The following is a 15,507-nucleotide window of genomic DNA, read 5'->3' on the forward strand; positions in this document are numbered from 1 at the left end:
GGACACATACCTGGGTTGTGGGCCAGGTCCCCAGTTGGGGACATGTAAGAGGCAACCACATTGATGTCTCTCTTTTCTCCCTCTCTTACCCTGTCTCTGAAAATAAATTAAAAAAAAAAATTTTTTTTTAAAGAGAAAAAAAGTAGTATAGGTATCTATGGTAGCTAGTATGCATCAGACTGGATGATTTTCAGAATCCTCTAGGTTGCCCTGGTTGTAGCTTCCTTGGGACACTGGTTTCCTTCAGATAAGATGATCTCAGTGACAGACACCAGCTGCTTCAATTACTGAAGATGGACTTGTTTAAATGTGTTAGAAGGGCAGGATAACAGGAGAAAAAAATCTGAAAAAGAAATGTTCCACAGCAAAAGCTATAGGGGACTAGATCAACAGAACTCTGAGCCAGGCTCAAACTGTGGCTCCAATGCATCTTGAGGATCCAAGGAATCTCATAGTTAGAAATTATAATTGGCATTTGCTTAAACCCCTCCCTTTAATTACACTTACATGAATACATTATAAAATCATTTTCCCAGCACATCTCTCGCTCTGGCTGTCAGTTTTTCTGGGTGTTTCATGCAGGAAAAAAAATTTTCTTGCTGTAGTAGATGGTTTTAGAAAGGTTGCTGGGTTTTGTTGTTGTTTTTTTTTTAAAGAAGTAGTTGCTTTCTTTTAAGGACTAGAAATAATCAGAGTAGAGTTGGCTGTCTTCCCCCAGTGGGTACTGAGCATCAATCATTCATACTCTGACAGCCACTTTAGCTGTACTCCAAGTAAACATTCACTTCCTGACAAGACACAGTCCTCTTAGAAGAAAGAATAGTGGTGAACCTGGTGGTAGCCCCCAACTTCATCCATCTTCCTAATCGTTAATGTAACTGAATCACTGGGGGAGGAGGATATGGGAGAACATTGTTAGCATTAAGGAGGGGAGGTTGTTCCACAGTGCAGAGTTGGTTTGAATTCTCCCATCTTGCCACAGAAATGGCCTACATCTCTTTTTTGCAGGAGTTGTCGCGTGGCCCCTCTCATCCAGTGTGACTATTGCCCCCTCCTGTTCCACATGGACTGCCTCGAGCCACCACTCACTGCCATGCCCCTGGGCAGATGGATGTGTCCGAATCACATCGAACATGTGGTGGTAAGAACAGCAGTGTCCCTTCGGTCCTCTACGGGCACAGCTGGAGCATGGATTCATTCAGTAGAAACCATAGTAAGGTCAGCTTTGTACCAGAATTCACTATAATCTCTCAGACGCTGGTTTCTGCAGACCATCCTACTCGATTTCGATTATTTTTACATGCCTCACCTGTGGGTTTTGCCCCTTCTTATAACGCCTTGTTTGAGCTGCACAGGCAGACTTAACCCACTAGCACCTGGTTGTTTGTGAATAATTTCTTCCACAGTGCATTAAGCAGTTGATGTTACAGCCCTAAAATGGGGTATATTAGATTCAACCTTAGAGAAAATAAATGCTCTCATGGTAGTTGCTTCCGTATTTTCCTGCCCTTTGTTTTTAGAGGGAACAGACTAAGAAAATTCTAAAATATTTATTATTATATCTCAGGAATTAGCTAATTAATTGCCCAGTAACTTTGGAAAAATTTACGTGGGTATAATGGTATTCCAGACAGTCAATCCATTTACTGAATACCTCATTTGTCCTAAGCACCAGATGAGGCTCTTTCCTTTCTCACTTTAATTCTTTACAATCACCTTGTCATAATGCTTACAGGTATTGAATAAGTAAGTTGATGAGTGACTGGTTACTTCCTAGGAGTCTTGGGTACATATCCCAGACCACTTCTAAGTCTAGAGCAGAACTGTAGTTCATCTCCAAAGGAGGTTTAAGACATTAAGCAGTTAGAATAGTCACAAGATTGAATAGAAGAAGGCTTTAGGAGGAGCAGCTCCCTTATAAGAACAGCCTTTCCAAATTAAAAAAAAAAAAAAAAAAGTGTTATTGTATAAGACATCATCTATCAAATGGTGATAACCATGGAATGACTTTTGGCCCTCAGCATGACAGTGTGCTCCCCACTTAACACTGAAAGGAACCTCAGTTATAGACTTGCACACATAGAAGAAAATAGTTGCTTTGCCTCTTCATTTAACTAATGCCGCTCAGAAAGGTTTATCTAAGAGGAAGCTTCTCTCTGAGGCTCATTTGTAGGTATCTTCTTTTGCCTCCTACTGAACCAGAAAGAAAGCAACCATGAGTAGTTTACCCAAATATGAATCTTAAGGAGCACCTCTCTGGTAGATGAGAAATTGTTAATAGGGTAATTTATTATTATTGGCCTTGTAAAGTAGTCCAGGGTTTTTTTTGCCTCCTATAGAACAAGGCTGTGATATCCAGATGGGTTTGCTAATGCTCCCTGGTACCATGGGAATGGAATAGGGCAGGGCACGCGGGAGTTTGGTGCTATCCCAGCTGTCAGCCAAACTCCTATATAGGCAACAGTCCTGCTTCCTGTGGGAAAGAGTCTCTTGTTAGGAATGGAGTCTGGGTCTCGTTAGGGCCAAGGCTTGCATCTCCTTGGAAACCTATACTCTGTTAGGGTACACTGACAAAGGGTGGTCTGGGCTGGACAGAAGACTGTCAGAGGCTGAATTTGGAATGGTACTTTGGCTAATTCCCTATTTTTCCCACCTTGAGCCTCTCCGGGGAATGGGAACATACCTGTTTTCCCTTGTTGGACTCGGTAGGGCTGAGGGAGAAAGTGTCATGCGTGTTCCCAGCCCTCTGACAGGAGCATTGACAGATGACCCCATTTGGCCCATCCTAGAAAATGGGATGCCTTTTGAGGTTCACCTCAGGGGTGTTTCTGCTTTGTCCCTAGCTGAACCAGAAGAATATGACACTGAGTAATCGGTGCCAGGTGTTTGACCGTTTCCAGGACACCATTTCACAGCATGTCGTCAAAGTGGACTTCCTGAACCGAATTCACAAGAAGCACCCTCCTAACCGGCGTGTGCTCCAGTCGGTCAAAAGAAGAAGCTTGAAGGTGAGTAACAGCCTGGTTCAGGCAGGGTAGTGGTTTCTGATTGCCTTCATGGGATAGACAGAGGGTCATGGTCCCACTTTTACAGACAGGGAGGCTGAAGTCCCTGAGACTTGTCTGTGTTATCTCAGCAAGTAATGAATATGACTGCCCCCCCACCTTTTTTAAAGATTTTATATTCAGAGAGAGGGAAAGGAAGGGAGAAAGAGGGAGAGAAACATCAGTCGGTTGCCCCTCACATGCCCCATCTGGGGACCTGGCCTACAGCCCAGGCATGTGCCCTGACTAGAAATTAAACCAGCGATATTTTGCTTTGCAGGACAATACCCAACCCACTAAGCCAAGCTGGTCAGGGCATGACTGTACATTTTGATACTTGAGGAGGGTGGTCAGGATTATGAGTGTCAAACCCCAGAGTAGGCCTTCGAACTGCAAGTCTCTAGCTCTCCTGAGGATAAATGTCGTTTAGCCCCTCCCACCAAACTTAGATATGCTCTGCTGTTACTGCCCCTTGCCTAGCACTCACGCCATCTTTCCTGTTAGAGGGCCCCTTTCTCAGAGCTATCTGGTGAGATGAAGGTGGGGTGATTAAGCAGAAGGCCGTGTGGAAAGTGAAGAGCTATTCCAACTGAGGAATTTATGAGGAAAATGTCTAAAGGAAAGTTAAGTCTGTTTTTCCAGGCTGCTAACATACAGTAGTCCCTCTATATCGCGGTTCACTTACCGCAGGATTTTTAAAAATATTATATTTAATTATTTATCATAGATTTTTCGCTATATCGCGAGATTTTGCAGTACTGTATATGAATGTTGTTGAAGTTACGTAGGTTTAAGAGTGTAGAATAAATATAAGGTTCCTATTTCGCGGCGGGGTCTAGAATGTAATACCCACGGTAAGTGAGGGAATACTGTATTAGCAATACATTTTATGTACTTGACAATTGCTAGAATGTGTCCAGAGAGATCGACAGAAAAATTTTCTTATAAACCATTTAGCCACCTCATTTATTTCACCTAGAGAGCCCCACACTAGAAACTGGATTTTTCTCTTGAAATAATCCCATGGACTGTCCTCAGTGCCAACAGAAACCAGCAATTCTCAAATATGGCCACTTGGTGGCAGCTATACTTTAAAATTACACCACTCCCATCACTTTTGGTGGGTGTATCTGCCAGCAAGGTATTAACTGTTGAAAATTGGGTAGCAGACTCTTTTAACTGTGTAAATATTTGTACATCAGTGGAAACATCAGTTTCCCAAAATTAAATTAAGGTGCTTTCCATTGGGGGTAGGGTATATTATAGATGGCATGCCTCATACCTTAGTTAAATAAATCTAGACTGTAACTCACCATGTAGATATGCAAGAGAACCTGGCTGCTAAAATGAACGGGCCAGGGGGCCTTGATAAAATCCTGTCATTTTATGATACTTCCTTTTAAAATGTTTCCCTATTCTTGAAAATCCAAGGGCACAAATTGCCTGCAAAGCATTTTGTACTTGGGCAGCTTGAGAGTGAAATAAGGACAGAACCATTTTCAGCTCTTCTTCCCTTATCCTCCCTAAGGCCCTGGTCACCATAGCTCTTGGTTCTCCAAATGTTTTCCAAATTTACATTTCTGCCTTATGTGCTATGTCCTTACCCTATTTCCCCTTGGTCTGCCTGGAATTTTTTCTTAGCTTCCAAGTCTCAGCTCAAAAACTGCCTTCCTGTAAAATCTCCTCTAATCCAAAGCTCTTGTCCACAGATAGAGATAAACACTCTTCTCCATGTTTTTATATGCCTTTAGCCTAGGAGCCATTACATTTATTGTAATCTTCCTATGTTTATCTTCCCTACTAGACTGTGAGCTTCTTGAGGGCAAGGCTTAAGTTTTGCTCATCTCTGGATCTCTAGGACCTGGCAAAATGCCCAGACTCAGGAGTGCTCAATAAATGCTAGTTGAATGTATGAATGATTCTTTACTTGTGTGGCTCTTTCATTCTTACATGGTGTGATTCAGAGTGTCTTCTGTTTGTGCAACAAAGAGATCTTCAGTTGTTTGATGAGTCGTGAATGAATGGTTGAAGAAAACTGACTTTGATTGACTGCTTATCTGGAGCCAGGCCTCATGCTGAGCATTTCTACCATGAATGTGATGTCATTTAACTTTTTATCTTTCAGATACTATTTACTCACTTCCCAAACTTGATTCTAAGCAATGAGAGCCTAGAATACCGCTCTGCAGCCCTCTTTGGTGTCAGTCTTCCACTTTTTAGACCAAAGCAGAGGCAGTGTGCAGTAATTTCTGGTTTCTTCAGGCCTTAGACCTTAATGAAGAAAGGGGGGGGGGGCGTACCTGGTGTTTCCAGTTCTGTGCCTTCTCAGGCTAATGTCTGTATGTGTATGGCAAAGAGATGGTGGCACAGAGCAGTTGCAGCCCACTGAACTACCTTGTCCTCAGTGAAACCCAGAGTGGATGATCGTCCCTTGGACCTCAGCATCAAGGACAGAAGATAATTGTCAGAGCAGAATCAACTGGCCACATTGGCATTATCTCCCTCTCCTTCCTCCTTCTCTGTCCTAAACAGGTTCCTGATGCTATAAAATCTCAGTACCAGTTTCCACCCACACTCATTGCACCCGCGGCCATTCGGGATGGAGAGCTGATCTGCAATGGGATCCCTGAGGAATCACAGATGCACCTTTTGAACTCTGAGCACTTAGCCACCCAGGCAGAGCAGCAAGAGGTGAGTGAAGGCAGGGCTGGGATTCCAAATCTAATCTTCCATCTCACTACATCTGTTATTGGAAGTAGCCTCAGTGTCATTCCCAGCCCCATCTTCTACAACCCCACCCATCCCCATCCTCACCCCCCAAGAGTTGAATATTTCAGGGAGAACCTCTGGCTCAGATCTTGAGGCAAGTAAGAGAACAACAAAGTCAACCGGTCTGCTTCTCTCCATCGGTCTGCCAGTGCGCTGTGAGATGGGCAAAACTGTCTTATAGAAAGAGCTCAGTAGACCCATAGAGAGGCTAGGTGATAGTGCTGGACACACAGCCGATGCATAGGGTACTTGCTAAATTTTGGTCACAAGGTGAGCCTTAGGGGCAGAGCCAGAACGGGAATCTGCTGACCAGGGTGTTGTCTGCTGAGTATACCAACAAGTCTTGCTTGGGAATGGAAATGGAATCCTATCAGGAGTCAAGCACACCCTTTCTGGGCATTCGCGATGGGACCTTGGAAACAGTATTTATCAGCTCTGCGGTAGCCCTGGCCACTGTGGCAGGAAGGACCAGCGCCTCCCAGGCCTCTTACCCTCCTCTCCTCTCCTCTCCTTCCATTACAGTGGCTCTGTAGTGTTGTTGCGCTCCAGTGCAGCATATTGAAACATTTATCTGCTAAGCAGATGCCTTCGCATTGGGACTCTGAACAGACAGAGAAGGCTGATATTAAGCCTGTTATTGTGACTGACAGCTCAATCACCACCTCCCTGCAAACAGCTGACAAGGCACCTACACCTTCCCACTATCCCTTGTCATGCCCCTCAGGGATTAGCACCCAGAATTCCCTGAGCTGCTCTCCACCCCACCAACCCCCAGTCCTAGAGGACATCAGCTGCAGTTCTTGTGCGGAAAAATCCAAGAAAGCCCCCTGTGGGACTGCCAACGGGCCAGTGAACACAGAGGTGAAAGCCAATGGCCCACACCTCTACAGCAGCCCCACTGATTCCACGGACCCCCGGCGACTTCCAGGCGCCAACACCCCCCTACCAGGCCTCTCACACCGGCAAGGCTGGCCCCGGCCCCTCACGCCACCAGCAGCTGGGGGGCTTCAGAACCACACCGTCGGCATCATTGTGAAGACAGAGAATGCCACTGGCCCCAGCTCTTGCCCCCAGAGGAGTTTGGTTCCTGTCCCAAGCCTGCCCCCTTCCATTCCCAGCTCTTGTGCCAGCATCGAGAACACCAGCACTTTGCAAAGAAAGACTGTGCAATCACAGATAGGACCTCCATTGACAGATTCAAGGCCACTTGGCTCACCCCCAAATGCCACCCGGGTGCTCACCCCCCCCCAAGCAGCAGGAGACGGTATCTTGGCCACAGGAGCCAACCAGCGATTCTGCTCACCAGCGCCGTCATCAGGTGAGTGCTGCTCAGCCTTAGAGTGATTTGGAATAATTTTATGTTCTTCCTGGCAAATAAGACTTAAGTTTCAAAAAGACATACTTAATCTCTGTGTATATTTCAGAGGACTTTGATCTCTGTATTTATCCTCCCCCCATTTCTGTGATAGAAGAAAAAGCATGTTAACTTGTCTTCATTTTATCAATGGGAATGCTTAGGCTCTGAAAGCTTAAGTGAAAGATGATCTACCAAGTCAGTGGCAGAATTGGAACTATAGCCTGGGTCTCCTGCCTCTTTCCCACACCTTACGAGCCTAGTCTTTTGCTTGTTTTGTTCCATCACCCTAGAGGAAAGCAGGATATGCTCCGGAACCACTGTGGTCAGCCTGAGGCTCTGGGTGACGGCCTCAGTGTTTCATGATCCACTCCAAAGATTAGATCCACACCTGATCCAGATTCTCAGAGCCAGGTTATTTGAAGGAACCTCTATGTCAGGGAAAGCAGGGCTAGAAAGCAACACTGCCTTTAGAATAGCTACAGAGTGGGATGCCCACAGAGGTGGTTTTGGCCCAAAGGCTTGCCCTTAGGCCACGTGCCAAAAGGCAGTCCCTTATATCCACACGTGGCCTAGTGTGGACCTGCTCTCTCAGTCAGCACTCAGGACCTCAGGGTTGCTGGCCCCAGCATCTGAACCAGGTTTCAGATGCTGCTGAAGCCCCCTGTGGTCTCTCCTGCCATGGTAACAAGGTGACTGACTTCTTTGCATGGGGGTCCCTGGTCCCAGGATGACCTCTGTTAGGCTTTTTTCCTATCTGTTTATCTCTTAATACCAACCTGGATATTTTGCACTCGGGTAAGTCAAACTTCAGTAGGCAGTTGTTGTAGGGGTAGGCACCACTTATTTGAATGAGTAGAGGCAGCAGGGAGGTAGTCATGGTCCAGAGAATGAAGCTACCCCATCACGTTTCCCAGAGCAGTGGATTTCACTGGGTTTCAGTGCCCTGGAGACTCCTGCATGCCCGGGTGCATTGTTGTTCCATCTACCCTTCCTCACCACACGTTTTTAGCTCTAGGAGTTCCAGAGCCTATGGGGTGACAGTCAAGAAGGGAACATCACCTTGGGTCCGAAATCCAGACCTGTCTTGGCAGTGAGGGATTGGACCGGTGAGTTTCCCTCAGGCGACGTAAGTAACAGTCTTCCTGCTCCGTCCCTAGATGGCAAGGTCAGCCCCGGCACGTTATCCATAGGAAGCGCTTTAACCGTACCCTCTTTCCCAGCCAACTCTACTGCCATGGTGGACCTCACCAACTCACTTCGAGCATTTATGGACGTCAATGGAGGTGAGTGAGTGACCTACTGCTTTACCACCAGCTGCTGTGTTGAAGGTGCTGTCCCCTCCCTGCATTCAGCTCATTTCAAAAGGGACAGAAGGGATGCTTTATCTCAGAGGGCTGGGGAAGGGAGTGGTATAGGAAAGAAAGCCCCTTTCCTGTCTTTGCCTTAATGTGCATACACATAATCAAAGAAGAAGGGAGAACAAAGCCAAGCTGACCAGTAAGAAGAGAAGAAAATAACCATAGGTAGATTACCAGGACTTGAAGAATAAAACCAAAATCAAGAACCAGGGCAGATCTCCATCTCCATAAACAGAGGGTGTGTAGAAATCAAGCCCCAATATCAGACATCCAGGCCCTCCCCAACACACATGCAAGTGGCTTATCTTGCTCTACCTTTCTAGGGCACTTCACCTAAAATCCAGGTTCCCAACTGCAGGAGGCATCTGCATAGACTGCATTGGGGCCTGTTTAACTGCAAGTGGTTAGTGAGATACCCAGCCCAGATTCTTGTACCACTTCGTAGTTCGTGCTATTTGAAGAAAAAAAAAAAAGCACGTGGCTGGACTTTAGAAATGCTAAACTATTTGCTCTGTGACCCTAGCCTACTTCTGCATTCCATTTCCTCCTCAGCTGCTTTTTTACTCTTTTTCTTTGATTAATAGAAATCGAGATAAATATGCTGGACGAGAAGCTGATCAAGTTTCTGGCCTTGCAGAGAATACATCAGCTTTTCCCCTCCCGGGTCCAAACTTCACCGGGCAGTGTCGGGGCACATCCACTGGCTTCTGGAGGGCACCACACAGAAGGTGCGCATGCACATCTGCCACCACATCGTGCCATCAGATCTCTCTGTGTGAATGTCCATCTTCCCTCCTTGGAGATCTCCGCTTTCAATATTTCAGTCCTCCCTCTGTGCCTTTAATGGCCTAATGAAGCAGCAAGGTTTCTTTCTTCATTAAACAGGAGTAAAATGGTACCCACAGCTTGCAGCTCAGACTCCAGGAAGTCCGCTATAACTTTCTTCATACATGTCAGCTTTGAGGCACAGACAGCAGCTACGAGAGCCCTTGTGTATATGTAGTGCTTTCTGCTCAGTAGCTTTCAAATATTCAAGTTAGAAGGTTCCCCAAAAGTTGAGAAACAGAATAACAGTTGGGCTACCCTCCTGGAAATTCTTCCCAAGAGGTTAGCTCTGCTTAGGGTAGCCCATTGAGCATTAGCTGTTACAAGTGTGGTCTCCAGACCAGCAGCTTCAGCAGCAACAAAGTTGTTAGAAATGCAGGGCTCAGGCCCCATCACAGACCTACAAAGTCATATTCTGCATTTTAACAAGATCTCTAGGCAATCCAAGTTGAAATACACTGGTCTGTGTTTTGTTTTTTAGCACAGCCTCCCTATAGTACCAGCTAATATATTCCTGACAAACCAACCAGCACCAAGAGCTTAAAGTACTATCATCCTTAAGTTCTCTGACCATCGTCTAAGTTCTGGTCCCTCTTATCCCATGTGGGAAATGTTGTGGGGTGGGGGAAGAGAGCCTCCCCCTGAAGCAGCCCAGTGTCAGATGTGAGTTTGGAAAGATTCCTCATACAGTAGGATTACATTCTTCAGGTCATGAGTCAGAGGTCCAGGCTCTGTTTAATGTCTGAGCCACAGGTTCTGTTGGTTTGTGTTTGAATGCCAGGTTCTGAGTTTCTGAATGATCCTATCCCTGTGTTTATCTTGTAGTACAAAGAAAGGAGGTACAGGCCCGAGCTGTGTTCTACCCTCTCTTAGGGTTGGGAGGAGCGGTGAACATGTGCTATCGAACCCTCTACATCGGGACAGGTGAGCCAGCTGGGAGAGGTACTGAGTCTGTTCAGCCCTAAAGACTAACACTCTAACCCTCAGAGGCTAGAAAGAGACAAGGGAGGCCCTCTCCAGCGCTGACTGGTTTAACCTAGTGGATGTCCCAACCATAGGGGCTCAGAAAGGAGACTAAACTGCTTGTCTTCCCAGTCTCGGGCCCTTTTGCTTTGTGCCTAATGTGGGATCAGGAGAGGTGAAAGCTCTGACTGCTGCTCAGTGAGGCATTTAAAACACTACAAGGAACTGCCCAAGGAGAGAACAAATGCTTTATCCCTGGGGGTCTTTTAAAAAGTTACAGGGCTCACATATACCTGGCTTCAGTTAACTTTATCTTGTACAGAGGGACAGATTGGCCCTTAGCCTCGACATTTTCCTTACTTTTAGATGATACTCCATCCTCTTCGGTAGCTCACTATTCCCCTCTGAGCAGCAGCCACATGTGCTAAAAGCAGATCAGCTGGCAGTGACAACTGTTCTTTAGCAGGAAGGTGGAAAAGACATCCATATTTGTTCAAAAATACAAGGAAGGGACTCTGAACTACCTGTCCCTCAAGGTCTCTTAGTGCCTGCCCAGGAGCTAACTCCTTGCCCTCCTCACCTCTCCTACACATACACCTTACAATCTGTTCTCTGCCCTCCTTTTCCTCTACTCCTGCCACCTGCAGGAGCTGACATGGACGTGTGCCTTACAAACTATGGTCACTGTAACTACGTGTCCGGGAAACACGCCTGCATATTCTACGATGAGGTGAGGGTTGTTGATGGGGTGGGAGGGAGCTCTCCCAACTTGAGGCATGTCGCAGGCCCTGGGTTTTTGTTCGGTGCCCTGGGTGAGGGGAAGAGGGTTGAGGATATTCTACTTTTCCCTCCCTGTCCTCCAGGGAGGAGAAGAGAGTTGGTGTGAAAAGGGCATTCTACCATGGCTACCTGCTCCCCAGGACCGGGGCTACCATATCTCCTGAGACGGATATGGGTGGGGGCAGGGCTAAAGCAGGGAAGGGGACCAGTGTAGAAGGAAGCCAGGCCCTCCTAGTGCAACTCTGAGTTTGATCATCTCGTGTGCCAGTGCTGAGGAGACAGAATAAAGGAGCTAGGGGCCGGGGGGGTGGTCTAAGAAGGAAGGCTTCCCTGAGGAGGTTAGTCCTGAGCCCCATTCAAAAGGTGAAGAGAAGGGGGACACAGTTGGGGAAGAAAGAAAGCTCCCCAGGTAGAGCAGCACAGCCTTCTCCATATGTCCTCTCTCCCCTTAGCCTCAGGCCCCACGCAGCAGACCACACATCTTATCTTCCCTCCTCCTCCTCAGAATACCAAACATTATGAGCTGTTAAACTACAGTGAGCACGGGACAACGGTGGACAATGTGCTGTATTCATGTGACTTCTCTGAGAAGACCCCGCCAACTCCCCCAAGCAGTATTGTTGCCAAAGTGCAGAGTGTCATCAGTAAGTTGGAGCAGAGGCCTCTGGCCACAGATTTTGCTGTTTTTGGACACATCTTCTAAGGCCATGATCAGGGTGGCTCTGGCTTACTGCCGGTGATGTACTGTCTCTTGCTTTCCTGGTCCCCTTGGCCAGGTTCTTACTCCTGGGTCCAGGGAAGGCCATGGAGAATCAAGTGCTATGTACCCACTTAAGTGTGCACACCTATTTGGAGACTTAAGACTCCACAAGTCTTTCTGAGCACCCCTCAACCCAGTTATGCAGCACTTAAAGTGGGGAGGGGCAGAGGCCCGTCTGGCAAACACAGTTCCTGTCCAGTAACCATCTTTTTTTCCCAGGGCGCCGCCGGCACCAGAAACAGAATGAAGAGCCAACTGAGGAGGCAGCCATGATGAGTTCCCAGGCCCAGGGACCGCAGCGAAGACCCTGCAACTGCAAAGCCAGCAGCTCAAGCTTGATTGGGGGCAGTGGGGCTGGCTGGGAAGGCACAGCCTTACTGCACCACGGCAGCTACATCAAGCTGGGGTGTCTGCAGTTTGTCTTTAGTATCACTGAGTTTGCGACCAAACAGCCCAAAGGTGATGCCAGCCTGCTGCAAGATGGGGTCTTGGCTGAGAAGCTCTCTCTCAAGCCCCACCAGGGCCCTGTGCTGCGCTCCAACTCCGTTCCCTAGGACTGGCGGCCACCCCATCACCCACCTGTCCGCCCAACCCAAGACTCCTGCAATGCAAAAATGTACAAAAACCAAGCCCGGGTTTTTTCTATACTCCACCAGAAACCCTTCAACTACAATCTTTGCATGACATGAAGAAAACCTTTTGACTTTTTTAAAAATCCTTTTTCTTTTCTCAAGTTCTAGGGGGCATTTGCACATATATTTGTACTCAACATTTCATGGGAAAGCGGCAGACCCGAGCTGAGGAACAGCGTGGGCAGGGAGGGGAAGGCCAGTGGTCTGGACACTTCCTCCAACACAAAACCATTCCCCACCCACCTGCTCCCTCCCCCTCGCCCGCCGTTGTAAAATAATCAGAAACTTGTTCTATTTTGTGGCAGTGACAATAGTTTTATATTAAAAGAAAAAAATACAGTTTTCATACAGCAAAATCTATACAATATCATTGTTTTATTTAATATAAAGATCGCTACCCACCCTTCTTCCATGGTTCCCACCCTCCAAGTTATTTTCCCTTTCTGCAGCGGTTGCACTACAGGTAGCTACTGTGTATTATGGACAAATGAGAAATGAATCCTTTTTCTGGCTGTCCATCTATTTTATTTCAAATAAGGAAAAGTGTATTTGGATTTTGTGTAAATACATCTAGTGATGACATTTTTTCAATGTTTTTAAAAACTGTACAGTACTACATGTGCTAGAGCGTTTTCTTCAAATTGTCTATTGTAGCAAAAACGTTTTTGTCGTAAACCTGTTGTGTCTCCTTTTTTTGTTCTCTTGCCACTTCTCTCCTCTTCCTCCCCCTGGCTCCCTCCTCTTCTCCCACCCCACAACTAGTACCAATGTACATAGTAATTGTAATGTTTTAGACTTTACAGAAACTTTCCTGTATTCTGTATATAAAAAAACAAAAATACTTCAAATTATGTTTTCTGCCTGTCTGTCCTACCTGTCATCACCCTTGAAAGGACCTTCCCCAAGATCTTGGTCCCAGTCTCACTGAATAAGTCACATTCCCCAAGGGAAGTCAGGGGAGGGGAGGTGTTGGGGAAAAGTGAGCCTAAGGTGAGTGGGGGAAATGAGAGGGTAGAGGTGCATCCGCCAAGGGGAACTGTTGTATGGCATTGTGGGTGACTCGAGGCAGTTCAGAGGGTATGATCATGTGACATGATCAGAGTCTGCAAGGTTCCAAGAGCATGCAGGTCCCTGCTCCTATTGGCTCCAAAACCAAGACATTAAAACAAGCTGGTGCAAGGCCTCTGCAATCTGGCCTACAAGCTTTAACCTGAGTTGGGGCTGCCTTTCGTTCCAGTTCACCTATTCTGGGAAAAGTCATACCACCTGGTTTGGTCCTTTCCCTGTCAGCCTTAGCTGGGCATGGAGCAATTCATTTATTCAAGTACCACTTGACCCTCCTCTGTGTCTTGCCCTTACTAGGATTTGGATCTTGTTGACATGTCATGAGCAGTCAACTAGGCAGATATGGCCCCTGCCTCTTGGAGCTTAGAATCTAGTGTGGAACAATTTCTCGATGCAGATTCAGATGTCTCGGGAACATGAAGGAAAAGGAGAAATCCAGTCTTTAGACCCAGATGTGCCACAGGTTATATGACTAATCACCACTTCTCTACAACAGTTCCTCAGAAGACAAGTCTAGTGCATTACCTTAATTCTAAGTCCCTGAGTGCATTCTCTTAGTAAACAAAATTCCATCCTTTCTTCCTCAAAGACCTTATATGAGAAGCTATCTGGGAAGTTTTTTCCTGAAGACAGCCTCTAACTCATTAGCTAGAGAGCACCTGTCTATCCCAGCACTGTTTAAGTAGGTGGTACCTGTTGGCCTGTCAGGATTTTGTCTTGGGTGTGGAGGGTGCACTCTTTTCCTTAATCCATCCCCAGCCTTATCCCACAGCATCTACAATTGAGCCCTAAATCCACAGTGCAGCTAAACAGGGAACTTCCCCAGGAATCTGAGGTCTGTCTCAGGCTTCTACCTACCTGCCTAGCTTTCCCTTCGCCTTAAAGGGCCTCTTGAACTCCCTAAGTGCAGAAATATATATGTTGTTCGGCTCCATATTTCGAAGGCTAACCACACTGCTGGGCACACTGTAAGCACCAAACAATGGATACTAAATTGTACTGGATTTCTCAGGTGAGGTCCTTTTCTTCTGGCAAGTCACCTGGTCAGGAATACCCTTACCCTTGTCTCACTAGCTGTCCCCACCCACTTTGCCTTCATAGTCACTTCTTCCATTGAATAGGTGGAGCTTTACGCATTTCTACCACCTGAGTACCATTCCACAGAATTTCCTCCTGGAAGTCAGATAAATGTTACACTCTCTCTTTCTGCTTCTCTTCAGAAATGGAGGGGATGAGGAACAGAGGCAGGGAGATACAGACAGTTAAGGAAAGTGAATCCTGGCGGCCCTTAACTGATGGTGTCATGCTGAACACACTATATCACTTCCTTGGACTCCATGGGAAGAACAGGAAAGAATCCTAAAAGCTGGAGGCAGAATGTGAGTATAGGCATGGAAGGACTTATTTATGGAGGGCAAAGTATCCAGGACAACTCATTTTCAGACGCAAGAACATTCAAGTACACATACCTCTCCAGAAGGGAAGAATTCTGCTACATACTGACACCCAGAGGGCTCACATACCCTCTGTTAGCTACTCCTGCAAGTCCTCAGCAAAGGGCACCACACAAAGGGCAGGTACATTCAATGTTCATTCAAGAACATAGACGCAGAGACTACGAATGCATGCACACATGGAGGGGCTCTCAGCAACATGGACACAAACACATAAGAGATTCATACACAGAGGATCCAGAGGCACGAAGGCTGATCCCAGGGCCCATGGACACATTATATACCAAAAAAATCATTCACACAAATAGTACGTGGATGCACGTGACCTAGAGGGCACGCCCAGAGTGCTGGTGCACATATACACTCATCTAGAACGAGTTCACGCGGGCATACACCTAGAGGGTGCTCCCAGGGCCCAAATGTACACACGCACCTAGAAGGTAGGTGTTCACACAAGCACACAGCCAGAGGACGCAGACGCATGCGTAGGGGGCGCTCGC

At 46.8% G+C, this 15,507-nt stretch overlaps 1 protein-coding gene across 2 annotated transcripts in view; it reads left to right on the forward strand.

The window, feature by feature from the left end:
• Nucleotides 1-13,336, forward strand: part of PHF12 (PHD finger protein 12) — a 40,665-nt gene extending 27,329 nt beyond the window's left edge. For both annotated transcript variants that reach the window (XM_090290851.1, XM_090290850.1), the window contains 10 exons: nucleotides 1,009-1,141; nucleotides 2,844-3,008; nucleotides 5,577-5,735; nucleotides 6,336-7,131; nucleotides 8,328-8,453; nucleotides 9,113-9,256; nucleotides 10,179-10,277; nucleotides 10,964-11,046; nucleotides 11,602-11,740; nucleotides 12,076-13,336. In XM_090290851.1, the coding sequence (XP_090146977.1) occupies nucleotides 1,009-1,141; nucleotides 2,844-3,008; nucleotides 5,577-5,735; nucleotides 6,336-7,131; nucleotides 8,328-8,453; nucleotides 9,113-9,256; nucleotides 10,179-10,277; nucleotides 10,964-11,046; nucleotides 11,602-11,740; nucleotides 12,076-12,410 (2,179 nt within the window). In that variant the 3' untranslated portion in view covers nucleotides 12,411-13,336. The remainder of the gene's footprint in view (nucleotides 1-1,008; nucleotides 1,142-2,843; nucleotides 3,009-5,576; nucleotides 5,736-6,335; nucleotides 7,132-8,327; nucleotides 8,454-9,112; nucleotides 9,257-10,178; nucleotides 10,278-10,963; nucleotides 11,047-11,601; nucleotides 11,741-12,075) is intronic.
• Nucleotides 13,337-15,507: the final 2,171 nt, after the last annotated feature.

This window comes from Furipterus horrens, unplaced genomic scaffold (assembly GCF_987537825.1).
Source record: "Furipterus horrens unplaced genomic scaffold, mFurHor1.1.pri manual_scaffold_11, whole genome shotgun sequence".
In the NCBI taxonomy this organism is placed as follows: Eukaryota; Metazoa; Chordata; class Mammalia; order Chiroptera; family Furipteridae; genus Furipterus; species Furipterus horrens.